Source organism: Seriola lalandi, unplaced genomic scaffold (genome assembly GCF_002814215.2).
Source record: "Seriola lalandi dorsalis isolate HSWRI2012SDOR001 ecotype SW California unplaced genomic scaffold, Sedor1 jcf7180002054338, whole genome shotgun sequence".
Taxonomy (NCBI): Eukaryota; Metazoa; Chordata; class Actinopteri; order Carangiformes; family Carangidae; genus Seriola; species Seriola lalandi.
The window spans coordinates 1,156,667-1,177,687 of record NW_019524891.1 but is presented as its reverse complement, the minus strand read 5'-3'; the positions used below and the strand labels follow the sequence as shown (position 1 = coordinate 1,177,687).

Here is a 21,021-nt window from a genome sequence, read left to right as displayed (position 1 = left end):
AGATTTACAGACCACAGGTCGAAGAATTAAAATGTATTTTTTATGTATAATTTATTTGTTCACATTTATTGTATGTATGATTTTATTTTCATTGCCATTAAATTAATAATAATAATAATAATAATAATAATAATAATCAGCTATTCTCTGACAAAATACATCACAACTAAACATTCAAGTTTACATATTTTACATACACTTTTGTTTGTTTTTTTGGTGTTATTCTAATTTCACTATCTAATACGATAAGCACCTTAATTAAAAATTAAAATAAAATATATAGCAACAATAAAGAGTTTACAGTATTCAGTTTAATGACTTGAACGCTTATTGTGAAGTGCCAGGACAAAGCTTGACAGGAAGTAGACTCGTGATGTAGTGAGGAGATTTTGACCGTTGTAATAGTTCAACTAAAAAGAAAATGACATGAGTAATTCTGACAGTGGGGGAACAATATCTAAATCTCATTTAAGCACATGCTGTGAACGAGACACTATTATCGTGGGGACAGGGAAACTGTCACATGAAACGTATAATTTTCCACTGAAAGTCTTTCGTAGCCTGTTAATCTTTACTCACGACACATTATTGTCGCCCGAAAGGTGGAATTGAACCACTCTGCCGCTAAGCAGCTACAGGTTTGAAGCCTGCACCCCGGACCACCGAGGCTCATCCGGGCACTAACAAATACTGCATTCAGGTTTATATATAACTCAGCCCAGCGACAGATGTTTTAGTCAGGGTGTCACAATAGATGACTGCCATTACTTTGTATTCATGTATCAAATATCATGCATACACATCGTGTACACATGCTGGATACTCTAAAGCTAAAGTTTTGGCGAATAAATACAAAAAGAGGGACAAACAGTTGAGTCTGTGTTGTTTTATGCAAAGCGGACGCATTTTGATTGGCTGTGTGGAAATAAAAAGGTGGAAACAGACCGCGTCATCTCAGGTAAGCGATATGTTCAGGATTACAACTAAACACAAATCCAGATTGGTATGTCATGGATGGGAAAGGCCAAGGTTTAACTTATTCCATTAATACCTTCTATATCCCAATTAAATTTACCAGTTATTGTTCATGTTGAAGCTGTCATTGTTGTTTTTAGCTACACCCAGTGGTGGAAGTAGTATCCAGATCCTTTACTTAAGTGTAAGTGCCAATACCTCACTGTATACACTGTGTAAATACTAATACTACTTTAATACTTAAGTAAAATTTAATCAGGTAAATGAGCAAGGGCTAAAGTGACACCTTCAAATTGCTTTTCTTGGAGAAAAAACCCTCTAAATTATCCTGTGTAGGCTAATGTACCTTAAAAGGAAAATCAATGACTGCTCACTTCTTAGAAACTGACACCAATAAATGCTTCAAGTTTCTGCATGAAGAAATTGCTTAAACAATAAATCATTTCTTAAAATAGTTTTTAATTCTCTGATGAATTGACTACTGATTAATTGACTTGTCATTCAGCATTAATTTTATATACTATTGGCAATTTCAATCTATAACAATGCATCACACTTCATAAGTCTTCATATGTTTTGTATGTAAAATTTGACTTGGTAAAGTAACTAGTTACTACAGCTGTAAAGAGTATTAAATCACAAATCAATTTTGTTGTTTTGCTCTTGTTACACTTCTATTTCACTGTGTGGGATCAAAAAAGTTTATACTATTATCATAAAATGAGAAGAGAGACACTTAAATATGATTAATTATTATATTTTAGTATCATACATGAGAGACAATACAAAAATTCCAGATACAAATGAAGCAGCACTAGATCTATTTTTACAGACTTTCACTTGACATTAGATAAAAATCTTTGGTATAGCACCTTGTTAATGTCATAAAATGAACAAAACACTTCCTAATAATATCCATACGGTGTTTTGTTTTATTTTCCTAAAGTGTAATTTGTTGGTTAAAACTGACAGTCAGAGGAAGGTGTTCTCTATAATGAGTGTCTGAGGCTCTTCCTTTGTTTCTCCAGCTGGTGGTGCCACCAGACTCCTGGTCTCCTCTTCTGGGGGAGAGCAGCACATGTTCCCAGCACAGGTCTTCCCACAGCTGAGGCTGCAGGCCAGGTAAAGGGGCAGGGAGGGGTCTTCTCTGTTGACAACAGGGGAGGCGTCCCCCTGACTGACTGCAGAGCACCCAGAGTCTGAAGCAAACTCTGGCTGTACAGTGCAGCAGCTCACTCCTACACTCTGCAGCACCTTAGTGACCCCCAACATCAGATCAGCACACCTGTGAAATGATTCTGCATTAACAAAATACATTGTTTTCAATCTGGACCAAAACCAGAACCTGATTAACAGCCAGTAACCGCCCATAGAAGCTCAAAAATGCCCATAGATATGAATGTTAGTATGATTATCTGTCTGTATGTATCAGCCCTGTGATAGACTGGCGACCTGTCCAGGGACCAGGTTGGACCACACTTGTCGCCCAGTGTGAACTGGCTTATAATGTTATAATGAGTTTATAAAAAAAGCATCATTGCAGATTTAAATCAAAACAATATAAAACCAGCAGTGATCTGTGAATTTGAGATGCTTTGTAACGTACTACACAGGTTGAAAACTGTTATATAAATGCAGTCCATCTATCACTGAAATGAAATCTGAAATTGGGGCTCTAGCATAGAACAACATTAAAATCTAAATAATATATTGATTGTCAAACTTTTCCAGTTCACCTGTGTGTTGGAAACCCAGCATGGCAGTGTACATGGACAGAGGCCACAGTGAATGATTCAGTTAACTGCCAGACGTGGAGGTCGTGCACAGCCTGCACTCCAGGAACACTAGCAATCCTGCGTCTGAGATCAGACACATAAATGTGTGGAGGTGTTGCTTGCAGCAGCAGCATACCATACCTGTTCACCTGGAGGGGAGATGTGTCAGTGAAACAGTGGCAACAATCAGCTGCAGCAAATTCGAACAACATAAACAAATACTTACCGGCTACCTACTGGTACAAGTGACAGAGTACAGGAACAAGTGGGTGAGAAATTAGCATTTAGAGAGAACCTTGAACTAAAATGGACTGTAAGTACTTTTTAAAAAATTACCCAGCGCATATTGAATAATAACAAGGTAAAAGCAAGGTGCCAGCAGGCTTAGTCAATATGTCATTTCAGTGTAGCTACACTATAATTACATGAAAAGTTGGGTGAACAATGGAACACTTTATGTTTCAGCCCAGCATTTAATAATCATTTTAAACAGAAAAACAACCTTTAAAACTGTAAACTATTTTGTAGTTAAAGCTATAAAGGCACATCTTTCTTCCCAATCAAAGCCAAATGTTTTGTTTTCCAGCAATGAGAATAACGTACAGAAACACATTAAAAACATTAGAAATAAATTAATAATTAAGTACTCCATATTTCGAAACTTCTTACATTGCAGTTATACATGCAACTTCCCAAAATCCTGAGTTTGTTTTCCCATTTTCACTTACAATAGCATCAGTGTTACTCAACTGTTCTTGCCTTGGTACACAGTAATGATGGTACTGTACCCCACAATAATTAAATAGGGGATTAAAAAATGATTACAGTGTCATTTAAACACCTAGTCCCCACTTCTTGCCTAACCGTTTTACCTTCTTCACTTGTATGTACTTATAGGTACCCAGTAAGTATTTCATTTATACCTTTATTGGTAACTTGTGGGCCGTAATCTAAAGAATAAATTTTTCAAATCTTCTACAACTGATCCTTTCTAGGTTTCTTGTAATTTTTGGGTTGAACTCTTGGTCTTGATAAAAGCTTCAGCTATCCTTTAAACTAAATGGAATGACATAAACACACAGAGCCTGACCTGTGGCACAGCTATGGTGATCAGTGTAATCACAGCCAGCAGGGAGAAACCAGGATCCAGGTAAACCAGGAGGCTACAGGCTCCAGAGCTCTGTTTGCACTGTGGGCCGACCAGCAGCATCACCAGGCTGTTGGTCAGAGCCAGGAGGGCACCAAAAAGGCCCTGAATGACAAAGATGAACGACAGGAAGCAGACTGGCCGCTGGCTGTGTGGTACAGGGCTCTCATTGTGATGTGATGATTTGCAGACTGGCAAGGTTTTAGATGCATTTTGACTGTCTGCAATGGGAGAAAGCAGTAAAACATGATTTTTTTTTTACACATGGAATCAGACATATCAAAAAAACCCAACAAACTTTGAAATACTAGAGATACTTAATATACTAGAATACGTATCACAATATGAATAAGTATGTTTTTGGTATTGATATTTATGTATCTGTAATATGGCAAATGTATGTACAATGCAATGAGATGTATTTCACAGTTCTGCTCGATGTCTTATCTCCATCAACCTTTTCTATTATTAACGTTGATAAAAAAAAATAATACTGAATTATTGTCCAGCTATTCTTTGATGCCACTATATGCCACTCATATGAAACATGCATTGAATTCAAATTTTATCTTTTCACGTGGCTCTCTTCTATGTGGCCCTAAGGTGAGAAAGGAAACAGTACAAGGAGTTAAACTATCTTACCAAGATGTCCCGTGCTTGTATTGGCTTTAGAAATCTCTGTGATGTCTTTTGAAGGACTGTCACACTTGCAAGCCTTCAGATCTGCAACACCACTCATGTCTTCACAGTTCAGGCTGTCCTGTGGAGCTTCTGCATGCAGGTGAACTTCTGGCAGTTGTTGTGAGCTTTTAGACTCAGTGTCCGGGACACTAGAGGTTCCTGGGTTACAGAGGACAAGTGCCCCGTTGTGGTGCAAGTCGTCCACAGCAGATTGGACTTGGCTAACGTCATCCAGGACTCGCCCCTGCTCAGCCAGGCCTTTGGTTTCCTCTGCAGCCAAGACTGTGGGAACTGAACAGAGGAATGAAAAACAAACATGGAAACTGTTTGATGTTCCTTACAGCTGAATATACACTTGGAAGCTGCTTCAAAGGGAAATCTGTCAGAGCAATATCATCAGCTGGACGGGTTCTTCTGTAGTACGATTATTATTACATAACGCCAGTACAAGCATGTGCTTTTACACTGACTAACCTAAACTCACAAGTAACCATTCATTTTGATGGTATCTTTGTTCTGTTAGGTTGTCAACATATTTCAGCTTCATGCATCGTTGTGAGCTGCTACAAATTCCACAATTAATAAATTCCATACAACAACAATCTTACATTAGATTTTTAAATTCTTAAGTACAGTGAAAAGTCTGGTCATCACATATTAAATAACTAACTGCTGTATCTAAGATTATATCATATTTAGATTTCTCTTGTCGTGTCCAGATTGTAGTTGTAAAAAATCATGTATTACAATCAAAACTATGTCGGTTTGGTAAATATGAACCTACATAGCATCCTGTTAGCTTAGCTTTAGCATCAAGCAAAGAAATATCTAACAAACAGTTGTTTTTACATTTTGGTTATTGTACGAATTAAACAAAGAGTTATAATGTGTAAGCTTTACAGGAGCCTGCAGGTGGTGAGAAAAGGGGTTTGAACTACTGTCTTGAGTGCTCTTATTTCAATCTTTGCACAACTACCATCACTTTTTGTGTGAAGAATGTGTGAGTGTAACACCACGAATGATTTCAGGAGAGACTGTCTGAAAAAAATGGGCCATTATCACTATTTGCTTTAAACACTTTAGCTATTTGATGTGTTCAGACAGCACTTATAGAAACTTGTTTCAAGCATACTGAACCCTTAAGTCTTATTTCTTGATGGCAAATCAAATCTTTTTTCAACATCCACATTTTTCCAAACACTGCCTTTATCTGCCTGCAGAAGAAACGCCCTCAAAGAGACTATAAATTCCTCGAAAACATAACACAAGGCTTTTTTGTATCTTCCTGCACAGGGGCTTTACAAACCAGGTGCCCCTCCCTGGTCTTTTTAGACAACAGCTCTGTTTTACACTCCTTACTGGGAAGTGTCTACATGCTGCTGGATGCCATTAATGATTACTTTCTGGTTGATTTAAAGATGAAACAAGCTGGTTTCTAAGACGTGTTATTCAACCACATCTGAAGCCAAAAGTGTTCATTGTTTTTTTTTGGAACAGCCACACTTGAAGGCAGAGTGAAAAGCTCACCATCACAGAGAGGGGGAGTATCTCATGGAAGGCATTCATCACTGAAGACATTGCGGACCCTCACATAATCACAGATGCCGAAGGTTTAACACTTGCTTAAGAGAGTGATACCACATATTGTTATACTGCATGCTTTAGTACTAGGATATGGACAATCAGCTCTCAGGGTGAATCCATGGGTAATGTTACCTTTGTGGTTCACATCGAGGTGAGATTCGATCTCTGGCTGCCCACTGGCTTCAGCCCTATCCTCTTGCAGCTGCCCCCAATTCAGCCAGAGCACCAGTATTTTGTAGAGCAGACTCACGGCTCCCACTACCACAAGCAGCAGGGGGCGCTGCACTGGTTGTGGCTCCAGGGAAAAGCTGATGATTTCCATTAAGTAAGAGATACTCAGAGAGGCCAGGAGCAGACTGGACATGAAAACCCCCACAGCCTCAATCCTGCTGTTGGCATAGGAGACGCCGCAGTTGAAAGCTGGAGGAGAGGTTGTTGGGGAGAAGAACTGAGAGTTAAACGGTGAGGCTGCTTCGTGGTCAGGCTGAGGAGCGGGAGGTTGATCCGGAGTGGATGACCCATTGGTGGCTGTGTGGGTGCCAGGCGGAGGTTCGATGGATGACCCTGCAGATGGGGTGCAAGGAGGTGCTGCTGAAGAGGAGGAAGCATGTGGAGATGAAGGGGAGTCCAGCCAGGTGGGCGGAGGTTTTATTATGCCTGCAGTTTGAGGAGTAGGAAAAACCATGCGCATGAGGATGAAGAGCGTGTGGAAACCATCCACCAGGGTGATGAGGGACTTGCAGAGCTGACTGATGGTGACCTCGCATACCAGCAGCAGGATGGTCACTCCCAGCATGCACCAGTGTAGCACCTTCATACCTGCAACTGAGAGTATAAATAACACACATCAGGTCCATTATTTTCTGTTTTTTTTTTTTGTAAATATGATTTCAATAAAAGAAAAATCTCATTCAAACAATGACTAATTGCTGTTTGTGTAGTGAAAGCTTGAATGAGAGTATTGATATTGGTATTTGTATCAATGAGTATATGACTGATGATAAGCAATAAGAAGTTGTAGTGGAAAAGTGCCAAAGGTTTGTTTGCTTGAGGTTGGTAAAAATATTCATAGTTTTCCAACCAGACATCATTAATTAGTTTATTTTTCAATTGTAAAATGTCCTGTTCAGTACATATTCTGCTCACTATTCATAATTAATAATCACAATAACCAAATTTGAGGGATCCCAGTCAAAAAAGTTTATCTGTCTGTGTCAATGTATGTGTCCACGTGTGTGTGTTTATGTTGTTCATGAATTTCCCCTAGGGGAAAAATAAAGTATCTATCTGTCTATCTATCTATATATAGAGAGGTGGTCTCAGACAGACAAAGATTTCACAGTTTCAAAGTTCAGTTATTTTTCTAGAGAAAACATCAAACCTTGTCAACAATGTTATTCATTGTTTAAACTTGCATAAAACACAATACTTACTTACATACTAAAGGTCCCTTACTATTGTACTTAAGTACATTACTTGAGTTCATTAAAACTCAACCACACAAGTGTGCCACAGCATAAATGAGCCTGACTGGACTGTCATTCAGTACAATCATGAGATACTTGTACTTTACTTTTTTATTTCTATTTTGTGTGACTTTATACCTCTGAGCCACAACCTTTTTTTTTTCGATAACGATATTGTCCAGGTTGACATTACTAATACAAAATATAATCAACAAATAAAGATTTATTAATCCCTGGGGAATTCAGAAGTACATAAAGCAATTAAAATTAGCCACCCGTTTATCAGCGTTACCATAATGCATTAATAATTATAATCCAACAATATAAACACATTATTCTGAGGTGGGCCTTCATAATGAGTACTTTCACTTTTGATACTTTAAGTATATTTTGATGCGAATACTTTTACTAACGTAACATTTTCAATGCAGAAATTTGTGGTATTGCTACTTTTACTTAAGTCAAAGATCTCAATACTTCTTCACCCACTGACTGTAAGTCATGAGTAAACCAGCATTTACATGTAACAAACAGCAAACTATTTGCACAAGCAGTAAAAACACAACAACTGTAAACAGTCTAGGCTGCAGTTTTTTTTTTCAGTTTAAAGCTTAATTACCCCAGGAAAGTAGACGACCCTCGGCCAGCAGTCAAAACCAAGTTGACTTCTTAGATGTGATGTGTCCGCCGGAGTCAGAAAAATGTCATTCATCGTGCTCACCATCTGTCCCTCTCTCTCTCTCTCTCTCTCTCTCTCTCTCTCTCTCTCTCTCTCTCTCCTCCTCTGCGCTAATCGCAGTCATGTGAGCTGGGGAGGGGAGGGGAGGGGGCGGGTGGTATCGTCCTCTCCTCAGTTGTCCCAGTTTGCATTGAGCTCGACGGTGGGAGAAAATATCTTCAGTGGACGATCACACAGCCCACCCACCCTCCGCACACACTGTGAGCAGATCCAGTGAAGCTAATTTTCGCTTAGCTTTAGCAGCCCTCACAGCATTTTATAACCGCTTAGTAATATTAATGTATTATGTGTATCACCTCCCTCTTCATTCCCCCCGCTCTACAGGTGGGACAGTAAATAAATAAGTCACACTGTGCAGCAAAAAAACACACACATGTAATTTTTAAATTTAAGTTTTCTTTTTTACCCCAGTGTAAACATGACAACTTCAATCAAATCAAGAGCTGGGACAAGCTGATAAAGGATATAAATGTGCTACTTTCAGACAGTGTGGAGTACTTAAAGAAACTATATGTAATTTTTCACAAATGGAAAATTGAGGACAATGACAAAACTTTAAAATATATACATTTAATAACATTAGCCATCGTAGGCTACCGGTCACAACAGACCAAGCAAGGATGTAGCAAAATAAAAATGCTGAGCATGGGCTACAGAAGTACTGAATTCAGCTCTTTGTAGGGAGGAATAATGTGTTATTCCTTTTTCCAAAAGTTACACTGTCACTTTAAAGCTATAAGGGGAAATGAATGGAATATGACAAAGTTCTTATTCACGTTCTTGTCAAGAGTGAGATGGGAAGATGGATAACACTGTGAAGATCAGTCAGGCCTTGGTATCTCCAAGAGCAAGATGAAGGCAACTGGACTTGCTCGAGGTTCTTGAGGACATTTTCACCTCTCATCTAAAAGGCTTCTTCATTTCTATCTGACAGTTAGAACATCTTGAAGTACCTCAACCAAATCCAGTTGCCTTCATATAGCTTTTAGAGATTGACACCACTGGATTTTGGCAACTGGATGCTGTCTAATTATTTACTTGCATTCTCAGGGTGTTGAGGTGGTGCACCCTCTCTGTCCCCCTCTCAGCTCTCATGATCCCACAAATGATGCTGCAGTCCCATCAGCCCCTGCTCATGTGTGCCAGTGTGCAGGGGTTTGTTGCAGTCCAGTGGACTGCGAATCAACAGGCCAGATAGGGGCTGACACCATGGATAAATCCCTACTGTTCTACCAGCATGCCAGCACATTCCTGAGGCATGGCTAAGCCCAAGGAAAGACCCAGCGAGGAAGCATTTGATCACTTACCACTGTCCCCACACATAAAGAGAAGCCACCGACCTGGCAGCCTGGCTAAACGTTCAGCACCCATAAATTTGTTTTCCAGTAGCACTGCCTACTTCTTTATCATTGGAGAGTCTCTTTAAAGCTGTCTTTATTTTTTGGTCTCTTGAAGGCAGCAAAAATAATCTGAAAACATAGCATTTATTTGGGATTGTGGTTCGGCAAAGACCTTCTGTGTTTTAGCTCTGGTCTGGTCTCCATTAACTCCTGAGAAAAAGACCTGTTCCTTCAGTTGCTAAATGCTCCACTGTGTTCACCAGCTAGCTGCTAACTGTGTCTCTCTGCTGTTTGATGCTCAGCAGCTGAACGATTGAGTCAGTTTCCAGTGTGCCATCGAGCCGCTGTATACTGGCGTTTTCTCAAACAATCCAAGGTTTATGTAGGACCAAATAACATTTCAATTACAATTTCGTTTATAATACAGCAATTCAAGGGTTAGCTGTAGCCTGCAAACATTGCCGCTCTTTGCATGTCTGAGGATGTTGACTTTTTGCATTATCCTTAGCCTCTCATGTCAAAGAAGTTATATGTAGCCATCAAGTGCTTTCTTGAGAACCCTATCACAAAATTCTTGTTTTAAGTACTTTAAGAACTTTGTATATTATTGGACAGTTTAATCTATAACAATACATCACATTTAATAGGATGATAATATGTTTTGAAAGAAAAAAGCTTAGTCTGCAAAGTAATTAGTAACTATAGCTGGCAAATAAATGTAGAGGAGTAAAAATAAAAACACATTTCAAAAGTAGCATCAAATGAAAATACTCAAGGAATATACAAGTACATAACATTGTGTATAAGTACCGCACTTGAGTTCTGCAGTGATAAATATATTAAATACTCACCAATCTCCATGAAAACTGAACTCTCATCAGCTGATGAAGACTATGAGATGTGGCTGAAAGTATAAGAATAAGTGTTATGTATTGTAAGTGTCAAGATTGAACCTTCACACTCCAGAAATGTGTGATATTTTTACTTGAATGAACAAAATGATTAATCATCACAATTATCAAAATACATTTTCTCCTAATCAACCAATTAACTAATTGACTGATCATGTTAGCATTGATCACCTGCTATTTCTGTTTCTTGCAACATTCACAGTATTATTCTCTTGCTGTTTGTGCCACATTTATAACTCACTCATATGTTTCTACTTTCTACTTTGTGCTCTTTTACACAGTTCACTTAAAATCTTCTTCATTTGTACCCTATATACAGTATTTGTGTATTATTCCTTCCTTAGTGTTGTGTGTCTTTTTGCTGACATAGTTTCATCCCAAGAATTTCACTCAGTTTGATGTTGTGCTTCTGTGCAGATAAAAAAATAAAGTAATCTGAACCTTTGAAGCATCAACCAGTCTATAACTAGTTCACGTTTATGAAACAACATACTTGATCCAGGTCCAGTTTGACTCCCTGCAGAGAGCAGGCATCAATCAGTGTCAGATAAATTCCTGCTTCTTACTGTCAGCTGAGGAAATAAAACTGCTGCTGTCCGGTGTCTGCGGATCTAACAAAAGAGCTTTCACATTGACACACTCCTTCTACTGTTCATCCTGAGGTGCACAATCACATGTTTCATACTAATGTGTGCAGAGGCCGCCCTCAGGAGTTTCTCTGGCTGTATGATGAGTTACAAACAAGAGAAAACAGGATGCAAACAGAACATTAGGAAATGTTTTATTTCAACCAGAATTTTTTACAGGATCCCCGTCACTGCAATAAAACCAAAATCCAGTGATGCTCACATGAATTAATTTGAGTTTCAAGGAGCCACAGAAGTGTCACAGTATTTTTATGTCCAAACAGAAACAAATGAACAACAGCAAACTTCACTGACTGTATGGCCGGTTTGTGTTTGTGAATATACAGGTATGAGTCGACTCACTGTGACATGAGGCAGATGGTTTTCCTTCATGAATGTTTTGTGTATGCTTAAAACAGACTGCAGTGTCGTGCAACATCCTTTCAAACCGATAATTTCAGTGTCTAACAATAACATTTGTTCTAAACACACTATCAATTCTTTTAGGATGAAAAAAAACACTTGGTGAAACTAAACAACACTTGAACAAACGTATGGCCCAAACATGTGTTTGTTTAGTTTCCCTAACTTGGTAGAAACTAAACAACCATTAGAAAAACACATGGCTCAACACAGGGGGACCAACACCTCAGGTCAAGAATCAGCAGTTTACCTTCACCTGAGGGAGAAGAGACACTCCCACGAGAACAACAACGTGCATATTTTGGATAGGGAGGACAGGTAGTTTGAAAGAGGAGTGAAGGAGGCTGCCTATGTTAAAGAAACTATCCCTCAGGATGATTAAAGGAATAGTCTCACATTCTGTGAAATACACTTATTTGCTGTTTTGCAGAGAGTTAGATGTTAGATCAGTTTATTCACACCACTCTCATGTCTGTACGCTAAATATGAAGCTACCTTCAGCAGATGGTTAGCTTAGCTTAGCATAAAGACTGGAAACAGGGGGAAACAGCTAGCCTGCCTCTGTCTAACAGTTAAACAGTTCGCCTGCCAGCATTGGTAAGTTTTATTGTCAACGTGAGGTTGCCAGGCAACCAATCAGTCTCTAAGCTGACTCAATTTATTGCTTCATCTTGTGAAATAACCAGATAGTTTTAGTGTCTAGCCCCTAAAAATAATAAGTAATGATCTGTAAATGACTATTTTTAAATTATTAAAACATTAATAAATGTATCTACTAAATGTTCATTTACTATGCGTTTCATTTGTTTTTCTACAATATCTGCTCATAGCAACTAAAGCATGATCAAAATGTTTTGACGGTTATGTTTAGGCACTCACTGCAAGTCAAGTCAATTTTCCAAACGTAGACCAGTGTAACATACCAACATACAACAGCCTCTGTCCTTAGACCTTAACCAGCACTTAGGTAAGGTAAGGAAAAAATTGTAGCTTTGGTCCAACACTGAAAAAGTTAACAGTGATTTGAAGCACAGGACACAACATGTTTACATTTAATGGAAGAACAATCTTTCCCTAAGCTTAACCACAGGGCTCTTGTGACTTTTACTTATCTGTTCAAAAAGTAATTGGAAAACAAAGTAGTTGCACAGATTTAATCTTGACAGTTGCCACAGCAGATATTTCTTCATTTTGAGGGGTCATAGGAAATGGTTGGAAACGGTATATTTAGGCTAGTCATACAAGTGAAAGACTGGCCGTTGGCTTTAGATATAAGAACAAAGGACCCTGTTACATGTTAGGGACATTCAACACACTGGGGTCTTGTAAGTAATGAAGGGTCACTAAAAATCGCTTTTTAATAACTTCTGACTTTCCCACAATCTCCTGTATTACTGGAGCATTATAGTGTAGGAGTGGATTAGTGCGCTCTGGAATTCCTTCAGAGGAGACATACAGAGCAGAGCTCCCACACTGTACTCGACCCCCTGCCATGGCAACACACCCTGCACCCAAGAGACGTGAACCCCCTCACCCCTCACCACCACGTCACACCCGCTGAGAGGAAGTTTCTGCATAAATTTCTCTTTCCATAATCAGTTCCGCCTTAAACTGAAGCAACATCTACTTGTGGCCCCTCACGATTGGTCACCAGTTCAACCAAAATTATTTTTTTCCTGTTTTATTTGAATATTTTTTAAAAAGACACGAAACCTACAATTTTCCAAAAATTACGACAACAAAAGCAAAAATTGGAGGAACGTCTGAAAAATGAATTGGTAACGGGTTACTTTTCTTAACTTGTTAACATTTATGTGATCATTCAGATTTAACTTATGATCAGTTGTGAGATCCGGACCCACAGGTTGTGGAACTACTTTCTGGATAGAGATGTTGCATTTACAGCGGTGTGGCTCTATGGCAGTGTCAGCTGCCCCACCACTTTGCTCCAGACTAGAATATCTCAACGACCATCAGAGGGAACGCCATGAAATTTTGTACAGACATGGCTCATGGGGTTGGTGAATCCTGATGATTTTGGTGATCCTCTGACTTTTAATCAAACGCCATCATCATGCAAACTTTCAAATTATCACTTAGGTTTATGACCAAATACCTGCCAAAGTAATGACATTTCCATCAGCCTTATTTTTTCTTTTATATTCATTTGCAAATAGCATATTAACATGCTAAACTAAGATAATTGACATGATAAACATTGTCAACATGTTTGCCTGCTGATGTCAACATTTAGAGCATCTTTATGCTGTGATTCCCATCTAACAACTTGCGAGCATCTGACAAATCAAAACTGTTGTGTGAATTAAAAATATTGTCCTGTACTTGACAATATATCACCATATCTATTAAATGTGGGTTTAATTACATTGAACAATAGTCTTTGGCTTATGTGAGGAGTCCACACTTGCGTTGATTTCAGTCAGTTTTGTGTTAGTAAGTGCTGCGTCAAATATAACGGAGCTTTCAGAAAAAATGTCGAAGTCGTATGATGACTTTACAGTAACTCCATAAACAAAGCTTTACCTCCAGTATAGGGATGTTATTTAGAGACTGATATATAAGGGTGGGTTCAATACAAAACGATTTGAATGGAATCTCTGAAATTTGATTGGATGACAAAAAATGTGTGTGGCTTGGCAAGTAAAGCACAACACTGAACTCCCCTCCCTCACCTACATTGGTAGTTCAGCAGGAGGAGGATAAGGATTAAATAAATAAACAAATTAGACCTCAAACACAGTCTTTGGAAATGTAAACAAAAATTGAACCTGCTGAAATTCAAATACATACAATATTACTTTGATATATCTTCGCTAGCTACCCATGAGCTAATGATCAAGAGATTTTATACAGTGGATGTGGTTAGCTAGTCAACCCAAATCACACATTTGAAAAAGAACCACCAGCTGTATCCAAACATCCAAACCAAACCTGATCTGTACACATATTTGATTTATGTATTCATCTGCAGTGTTTAGACATTTTGACATTCTATACTGAGTAATTTAATTGAATCATTCAGTCATATCATTAGTCATTACATGCATTTATTTGAGAGGAACAAATTTCGCCATACATATCTTTGTGATTACCAGCACATTTCAATTAAGTTAACAAATTATTATTAAAAATTTCTAAAAATTAAAGCATTACAAACAGTGGGGGCAAACTATCTGTTGGGTGGAGAAGAGCAGGAGGGTCGAAATATGCTCCTTTTCAGAAGAAAAAACAAAACAAAAACAAATAACACACCTGCCTGTATCTGTCTCGGGAAAAAATTCAAAGCAGGGCAAACCAGCTCTCTTCACAAACATACATGAAGTTTACATTTGTTTTTAAAGTTTTACTGCCTTGCTCTGGAAAATTTAGGACAGGAGTTGGATTTGAACAGAGACTTTAGCGCCTGCAGTGTGTTTTAATATGATACCGTGATATTCTTTGTTCTGGCTCCACTGTAGGGAAAAAAAGAAAACAACCACCAGCGCCCCCATGTGGCAACAGCTTCACCCAGCAGAGTAGCATTAAAGCAACAACAAGGATTTTGATTATGTTTGAAGTGTCATTGTATTCGCTTTCAGTACTGCACCCCGACTGTTATCAATATCAACCATTCAATCATATTTACCTTTCCTCCCAACAAGGATTTGCCCCCTCCCCCTCCAAAAAAACAAAACAAAAAAACAAAAAAACAAAAAACGAAAAAAAAAAAAACCTAAATATTTGCTCTAGTTTGAATCTGAAATATACAACAAAAAGGAGGGCAACCTTTAAAAGCAACCCCCAAATGGAAAAGAAAAGATAAAATGAGGAGGGGTGAAGAAGAAAAGGGGGGGAAAATAAATCAGAAAAGGCTCATATAGCTATAAAATAAATACAAAATAACTAATTTCTCAAAGCAGCCAAACAAAAAAAACAAAAAACAAAGACTGAATCTGAAGTGGTGAGTTTGAAGGCAACATGAATGTGAGCTGGAGCAGAGAGGTGAGATGGCACAAAGTACCAATGGAAGACTGAGGGACATGAGGATGGAGAGGGGAGATGACGACAGAGATCGAGCTGCTTTTCTTGAAAGAGTTTTACACAACAATGACTGGTTGAATAAAGCAATAATAGTGTCTGAAGTTGCAGATAATCAAAGACAAACGACCTTTTTCTTTTTCTACTGTAAACAACTCAATCAAAAGCAGACAGCATTGCTTTCCGACATTCGCAGAAGTTCTGGGTTTTTCAGCTTTGTGACTCTCAAAAAGCGGAGACAGGCGGGATACAGTCGCGATTCCTCCACATTAGGTCTGAAGAGACTGACCAGAGGGGGGGGACACTGATTCCTGAGGGGCCAAAGTGAGCAGAGGACGAGAAAACAGACAAGAGGGGAAGTCACTTTGGCAGAGGTCCCTTAGTTTTTTTTTTCCAAAGGGGGAGAATGAGTGGGAGTGGGGACACAGACATAAAACGTTGACATTTAAACAGACACGTTAACCTCTTCAGCGTCCGTGGTTATAAAAGCCTTTGACGGTGACCTACTTCCACCCCTAGAACAAGTGTTTAAAGCCAGCAGGTCCACTCGGCAGGGTCCATTGCCGGTCCATCACCGGTCAGTCACCGTTATTTTGTCTTGTCTGAGTGTGCCATCAACCACCCTTTTCTTATCATCACCGTTATATCTTTGTGTATGTGTTATGAAAAACCTTTAATTGCTAGTTATTTCTCCAACTACAGTGTAAATCTACAGAGGAGAGCGAGTATGGGCTGTGAGAAAGGTCTGTGATCTGTCTTTGGTTAGTGTTTTATCCTCCCTCCTTTGTCCCCCATCTCTCTTCTTTCTCTCCCACAGGTGGTTGCGTTGCGTGTAAAGATTTCAGATTGACAAAATGTAGTGATAACAGTGTGATTTTATTTCTCTTTTTCCCCCCTCTTTCTCATACTCAGTGTGCACATGTATGTGATTCAGTGGTTGATGTAGTGTGGATGTAGAGGATTCCTTATTTGTCACAGCCAAGCTCGAGAGGTTGATTTTGTCCTTTGTGTCTTTCCCATAATTTGCTTGTATTTTTGTGTATAAGAGCTTCAACTGTAACACCAGGTCTTTTGTCCTTTATGGAAACATCATGTTGTTGGTAAAGTAAAAGAAACGAGAAAAACATTGTAGGGCCAACAGTCACGTAGTAGAGCCAGACAAACTATCTGAGTGCTGTTTTCTCCTGTCCTTGCGGTCCCTGTGGAAGTAGAAGAGAGGCAATAAATTAGTCCTGAATGTAGCAGAAAACATTTTTTTAAACCAAATTCTTATCTATATCTATCTATCTATTCTACATCACATACTTTAAGGCAAAAAACTATCTAAGCATTACTTTTGGTGCTACCCTGGTAGACAGAAAATTGAAATAGTAACAGAGAAAGTTAAATTCCAGTAGCGTCAGCACTGACTGTGAAAGAGATCTTCATCAGAAACACTGTATCTCCAAAAATGTTTTTCTTTGTGGAAAAATCTTTCAAAGCCAATTTGGGTGGGTTTTAATTTCTGAAAGTAAAACCCTTTTGCTTAACCAATCTGTGCTCACTGCAGTGTCTGAGGCCATTACAGCACATCTGAAGGATTACATTGCAGTCATCAAAATTTGGGTGTAATAAAAAGAACAAACATGTAAAACTGAATTTCGTTACTTCCAACCTTTCACCTCGTCTACATGCCACCTCATCTCTTTCAAACGGGAAGCCATGTGTCCGAGTTCAGCTGCAGTGGCAAGGGGAGGGAGGGCACTTGTCACTCTTGTGCACATGTAGGCTTCTTACAGCTACCATTGGAGTTTATGATGGTTCAGTTTTTTTAACTTACCTCTGTGGCTAACTGTGCAACCATGGCAACTACAGAAACTACAGAGAGGAAAATGATAAGGGGGCTGATTCTACTATTTGAGTTCCCTGAATTACACAACTCATCAGCAGAGAACAAGCAGGTCAATGAAGACAAACAGTATTGAAGCAACATCAGCTTCAAAGCTTGATTATCCAGTCTGGGAAAATAAACAAAATTTATGGTGCTGGTTAGCAAAACTTGCTCTATTAATCACATCATATTGCCATCCATTCTCTCTATTTTAAGATACAACCCACTCTTATTTAACTGCGTGATGATATCACAGTGGGTGGACAGCAGCCTGTGGTGTACAAAAGGACTGGACGCAGTCGATGGCGGCGTTGTGCCCTGCTGTTGCCGATTGAAACAACAGAACACCGATATTGCTGGGCGTCAACCGCAGTGGCAACCACTTGCTGTCTGAAAGCACCTTTGTGGTAAAAATATGCTGATCAAACACGCTGTTAACAAGCCAATAGTTTATACAGATTGGCTACCTGAAGTGATGATGCTGTGGTTCAAGTTCTCAACAGTTACACAGGAAAGTACTGGCGCAGATGGCCTGGGGTACAAAAGTTTTCATTTCAATGAGCCATATTTTTTTCTTCCTAAATGAGATGTCTTTTCTGGTAATAATATAACGACCAAACACGGCGGGTGATCATGGTGAACTACAGACAGAGGGATATTGTTTAAGGAAAGAAAGGCAGATTAATTACAGGAGGGAAGAAGAGATTTGTATTGGTGAAATATTTTATTTGATGGAGTTTTATATTCAGACCTACTTCTTGAGCATGAGGTCCTTAATAGAGATAAAGTGCTTTTGAAGGAGTAAATTCTCCAAGTTGAAATCCCTGTTTCATGGAAACTTTACAGTACGTCACAAGTATGATGATGAATCTGTGTCTACTTAAGACTTTTATTGTACATACATAAAGACAAATGTTTACCTCACAACCTCATGGTGCATCTCTCCCCGTATCCAAACTGGCTTCTAGCAGCAGCTCCTCTAGGTCCTGTCCACAGCTGACACTCACTACATAAGTAACACATGACACACATTATCAAACAGGCTTTTCACACCCAGAAAACTGCACATGTGACTTTATTTATCAAAAGAGATCAGTGATTACAGCAACCCACCGTGCTCCATCACACAGCTGCTGGGCTTGGGGCTTTCAGCATCAAGGAGATGGAGAGAGAACTCGGGCTTCAGGCCGTTGGGAAGCGCTGAACCAACTACCTCTCCCTCTAGAGCCTCGGCGAAACACTCGACCTCATCTGAAGAGCTCTCATCGGGTGAATCCTCCCCTTCAACTGAGAAGACAGAGAAGGTCGTGGCAGATTCGGGACTCTCGGAGGCTTCGTCTGCTTGAGGATTTGTCCCGTGTGCTCCACTCTGAATGACACATTGTGCCTGTTGATCAGTCTGGACAGAGAGAACAGACTCTGCTCTCTGTTCATCTGCTTCTATTTGCTGCTTTTCATTTGGTTGCTCTTGATTTGGCAGGCTGTCTTCTTTCTCCGTTAAACTGGGCTTTTTGATTTCTGACAAGCTGGCTGGTGCTTCCTGCTTCTCTTTGTGTTTAAGTGCCTCCTCTCTGTCTTCTTCCTCCGTTTGGTTTGGTGACTGCGTGTCCTCTGATGCAGATGCTAGCTCATTCTGTAGCTGTTCAGCTGCAGATGTTAACTGTTGCTGTTGTGTGTCTACTGCAGGGATGCTATCCTGGGTTTGACTCAGTTCTCCTAACTGTTTACACTCTTCTTCTGTGCTATCAGGGGACATTACCTCTCTTTCATCTTCCATAGGGTCTTCCTCTTGCGCCTCTCCTTCCTTCTCTCCCTCTTCACAAGTGGGCTCAAGTTGGGGGATTTTGGTGCTCTTTATTACCTCCTCAGTGAGCTGAAATGCTGCAGCCTGCACCGGGGAGGAATCTGAAGGCAGGGCTGGTGCTTGTGGATTTGGATCTGTCACTTCTGGGTCTAAGGTATTAGCTGTTACATCCTCCCTGGGTTGACACTGTGGCTCTAGTGTGTGGGTCTGTGTAGTATTTACTGCAGATTCTGAGTGTGCTACAGGACTCTGCTCTGTCAGTTTACAGTCTGTTGACGGAGCAGGTGAGCGCTCCTTCATGTCCTCCTGTGTCAGCTGTGTTTGTGTAGGTGTTTGAGGTGCAGGCAGGGGCTGTGTCTGCTGTGTGATGGGCTGTGTGTTTGTTTCTACAGGCTTCTTTGAAGCCTCTTTAGTTTGGCTGGGAGCTGCTGGTGCACTTAACGGGAGTTGTAGCTGCTGCTGCTCAGGGGGGCTCTCCACCCGGGTTACCATGAAGATCTTATGTCCCCTCCCTGGGCTTGAGACTGATATACAGCGACCAGGAGATGGAGGGGTGCCAGGAGGAACTGCGGATTCTGTGACTGTGATGCCAGAAATGAGACTTGGCCCTCCAGCAGGTGAAGCAGACTGGGATGATGACGTACATGAGGCACTAAGGGGGGGAGGTGCAGCCGCTTTCCGGGTTTGAGGAGCAGTCTGGTTTGAATGAGTGTAGGAGTTTGACGTGGAGGAGGACTTCGTTATCACCTCCTCTTCCTCTTCATCCTCAGTGTCCGAGTCCGACTCCAGATTTACTTGAGTAACGATCGCAGAGCTTGCTCCCGCCTGGTTGCTTGTCTGTCCTTCATTTCCTGTTGTTCCACCCCCTTCCTCTTCTTCTCCCCCTTTCCCCCCTCCATCAGCTCTCTCCCCAGATGCTGCTTCCTCCTCCTGTTCTCTAGTTCCATCCTCTGTGGCGATTTCAGCCATAGAGGCTGATTGCCTCATCTTCTGCTCGGTTTCCTCCTTCTCTTTGGCCAGGATGAAGTTCCTCTTGCAGCCGTTCTGGATCTCAGAAAGCAGGGCGCGCTGGGTCTCAATGAAACTCTTCACCTGAGAGACAGGGAATATGGCTCAAACATGCAACATAAACCACAAGTATTTCAGTATTTCATAAAATCCAACTCAATCAAAGCTATTCCTATGGTGTAATTTGAGCCCTTCAGTCTGATATTTTAGTCAGTAAGATTATCATCTTTCAAACCACAGTTTTCTTTAAAAGAAAAATGGGTCTTGTCACTCCCAATCTCCCTCTCCCCCCATTTCCTGTCATCACTCCACTGTCAGCAATGTAAATAAAGGCATGAAGTGCCCCAAAAATTATTTTAAAATGGGGCTAAGGTTGGTGTTATTCTGTATTGTATTTATTGTTAACAAATGGAACCAAAGTTCCTCTCTACCCTGATTTGTAGCTCTCATGACCCAGCATGATCTTTCCTTCTGAAGACATAAATCTACACACTTTGATTCAAATAAAGGCAAAATAATTTAATCATCAAATGTTCAAACAGGAGTAAATAGTGTTTTTTGGGGGGATTCATTTCAACTGCATTTTTAGTGCAACACTTTTGTTAGGATCAGTTCATTGTTGGTTTTGGTCTTT

The 21,021-nt window shown here is 40.0% G+C and overlaps 2 protein-coding genes and 1 non-coding gene across 3 annotated transcripts in view; all 3 read right to left on the bottom strand.

The window, feature by feature from the left end:
* Positions 1-592: 592 nt before the first annotated feature.
* trnastop-uca (transfer RNA opal suppressor (anticodon UCA)) lies at positions 593-679 on the bottom strand. Its single transcript has one exon. It is a non-coding gene; the product is annotated as a tRNA-Sec (tRNA).
* Positions 680-1,716: 1,037 nt separating this feature from the next.
* On the bottom strand, positions 1,717-8,377 carry LOC111655971 (uncharacterized). Its single transcript, XM_023407551.2, has 6 exons — positions 8,248-8,377; positions 6,295-6,987; positions 4,540-4,869; positions 3,841-4,118; positions 2,712-2,899; positions 1,717-2,260 (listed from the first exon to the last, which is right to left on the bottom strand). Exons 2-6 carry the CDS (start codon positions 6,977-6,979, stop codon positions 1,948-1,950), a joined length of 1,794 nt encoding a protein of 597 aa, XP_023263319.1. The 5' UTR covers positions 6,980-6,987; positions 8,248-8,377; the 3' UTR covers positions 1,717-1,947.
* A 3,005-nt stretch (positions 8,378-11,382) lies between these two features.
* ppp1r37 (protein phosphatase 1, regulatory subunit 37) overlaps positions 11,383-21,021 on the bottom strand; it is a 43,844-nt gene continuing 34,205 nt past the window's right edge. Inside the window, exons 10-12 of the mRNA XM_087174323.1 lie at positions 18,689-20,491; positions 18,496-18,581; positions 11,383-16,904 (exon numbers count right to left, since the gene is read on the bottom strand). Of these exons, the coding sequence (XP_087030449.1) occupies positions 18,505-18,581; positions 18,689-20,491 (1,880 nt within the window). The 3' untranslated portion in view covers positions 11,383-16,904; positions 18,496-18,504. The remainder of the gene's footprint in view (positions 16,905-18,495; positions 18,582-18,688; positions 20,492-21,021) is intronic.

Bases quoted from the DNA above. Each gene is read 5' to 3' on its own strand.
- LOC111655971 (XM_023407551.2), bottom strand. From the start codon at position 6,979: ATGAAGGTGCTACACTGGTGCATGCTGGGAGTGACCATCCTGCTGCTG. The intron at 4,870-6,294 runs GTAACATTACCC...TCCTCTGTTCAG, and splicing joins CCTCGATGTGAACCACAAAG to TTCCCACAGTCTTGGCTGCA. The intron at 2,900-3,840 runs GTCAGGCTCTGT...TCTCCCCTCCAG, and splicing joins TCACCATAGCTGTGCCACAG to GTGAACAGGTATGGTATGCT.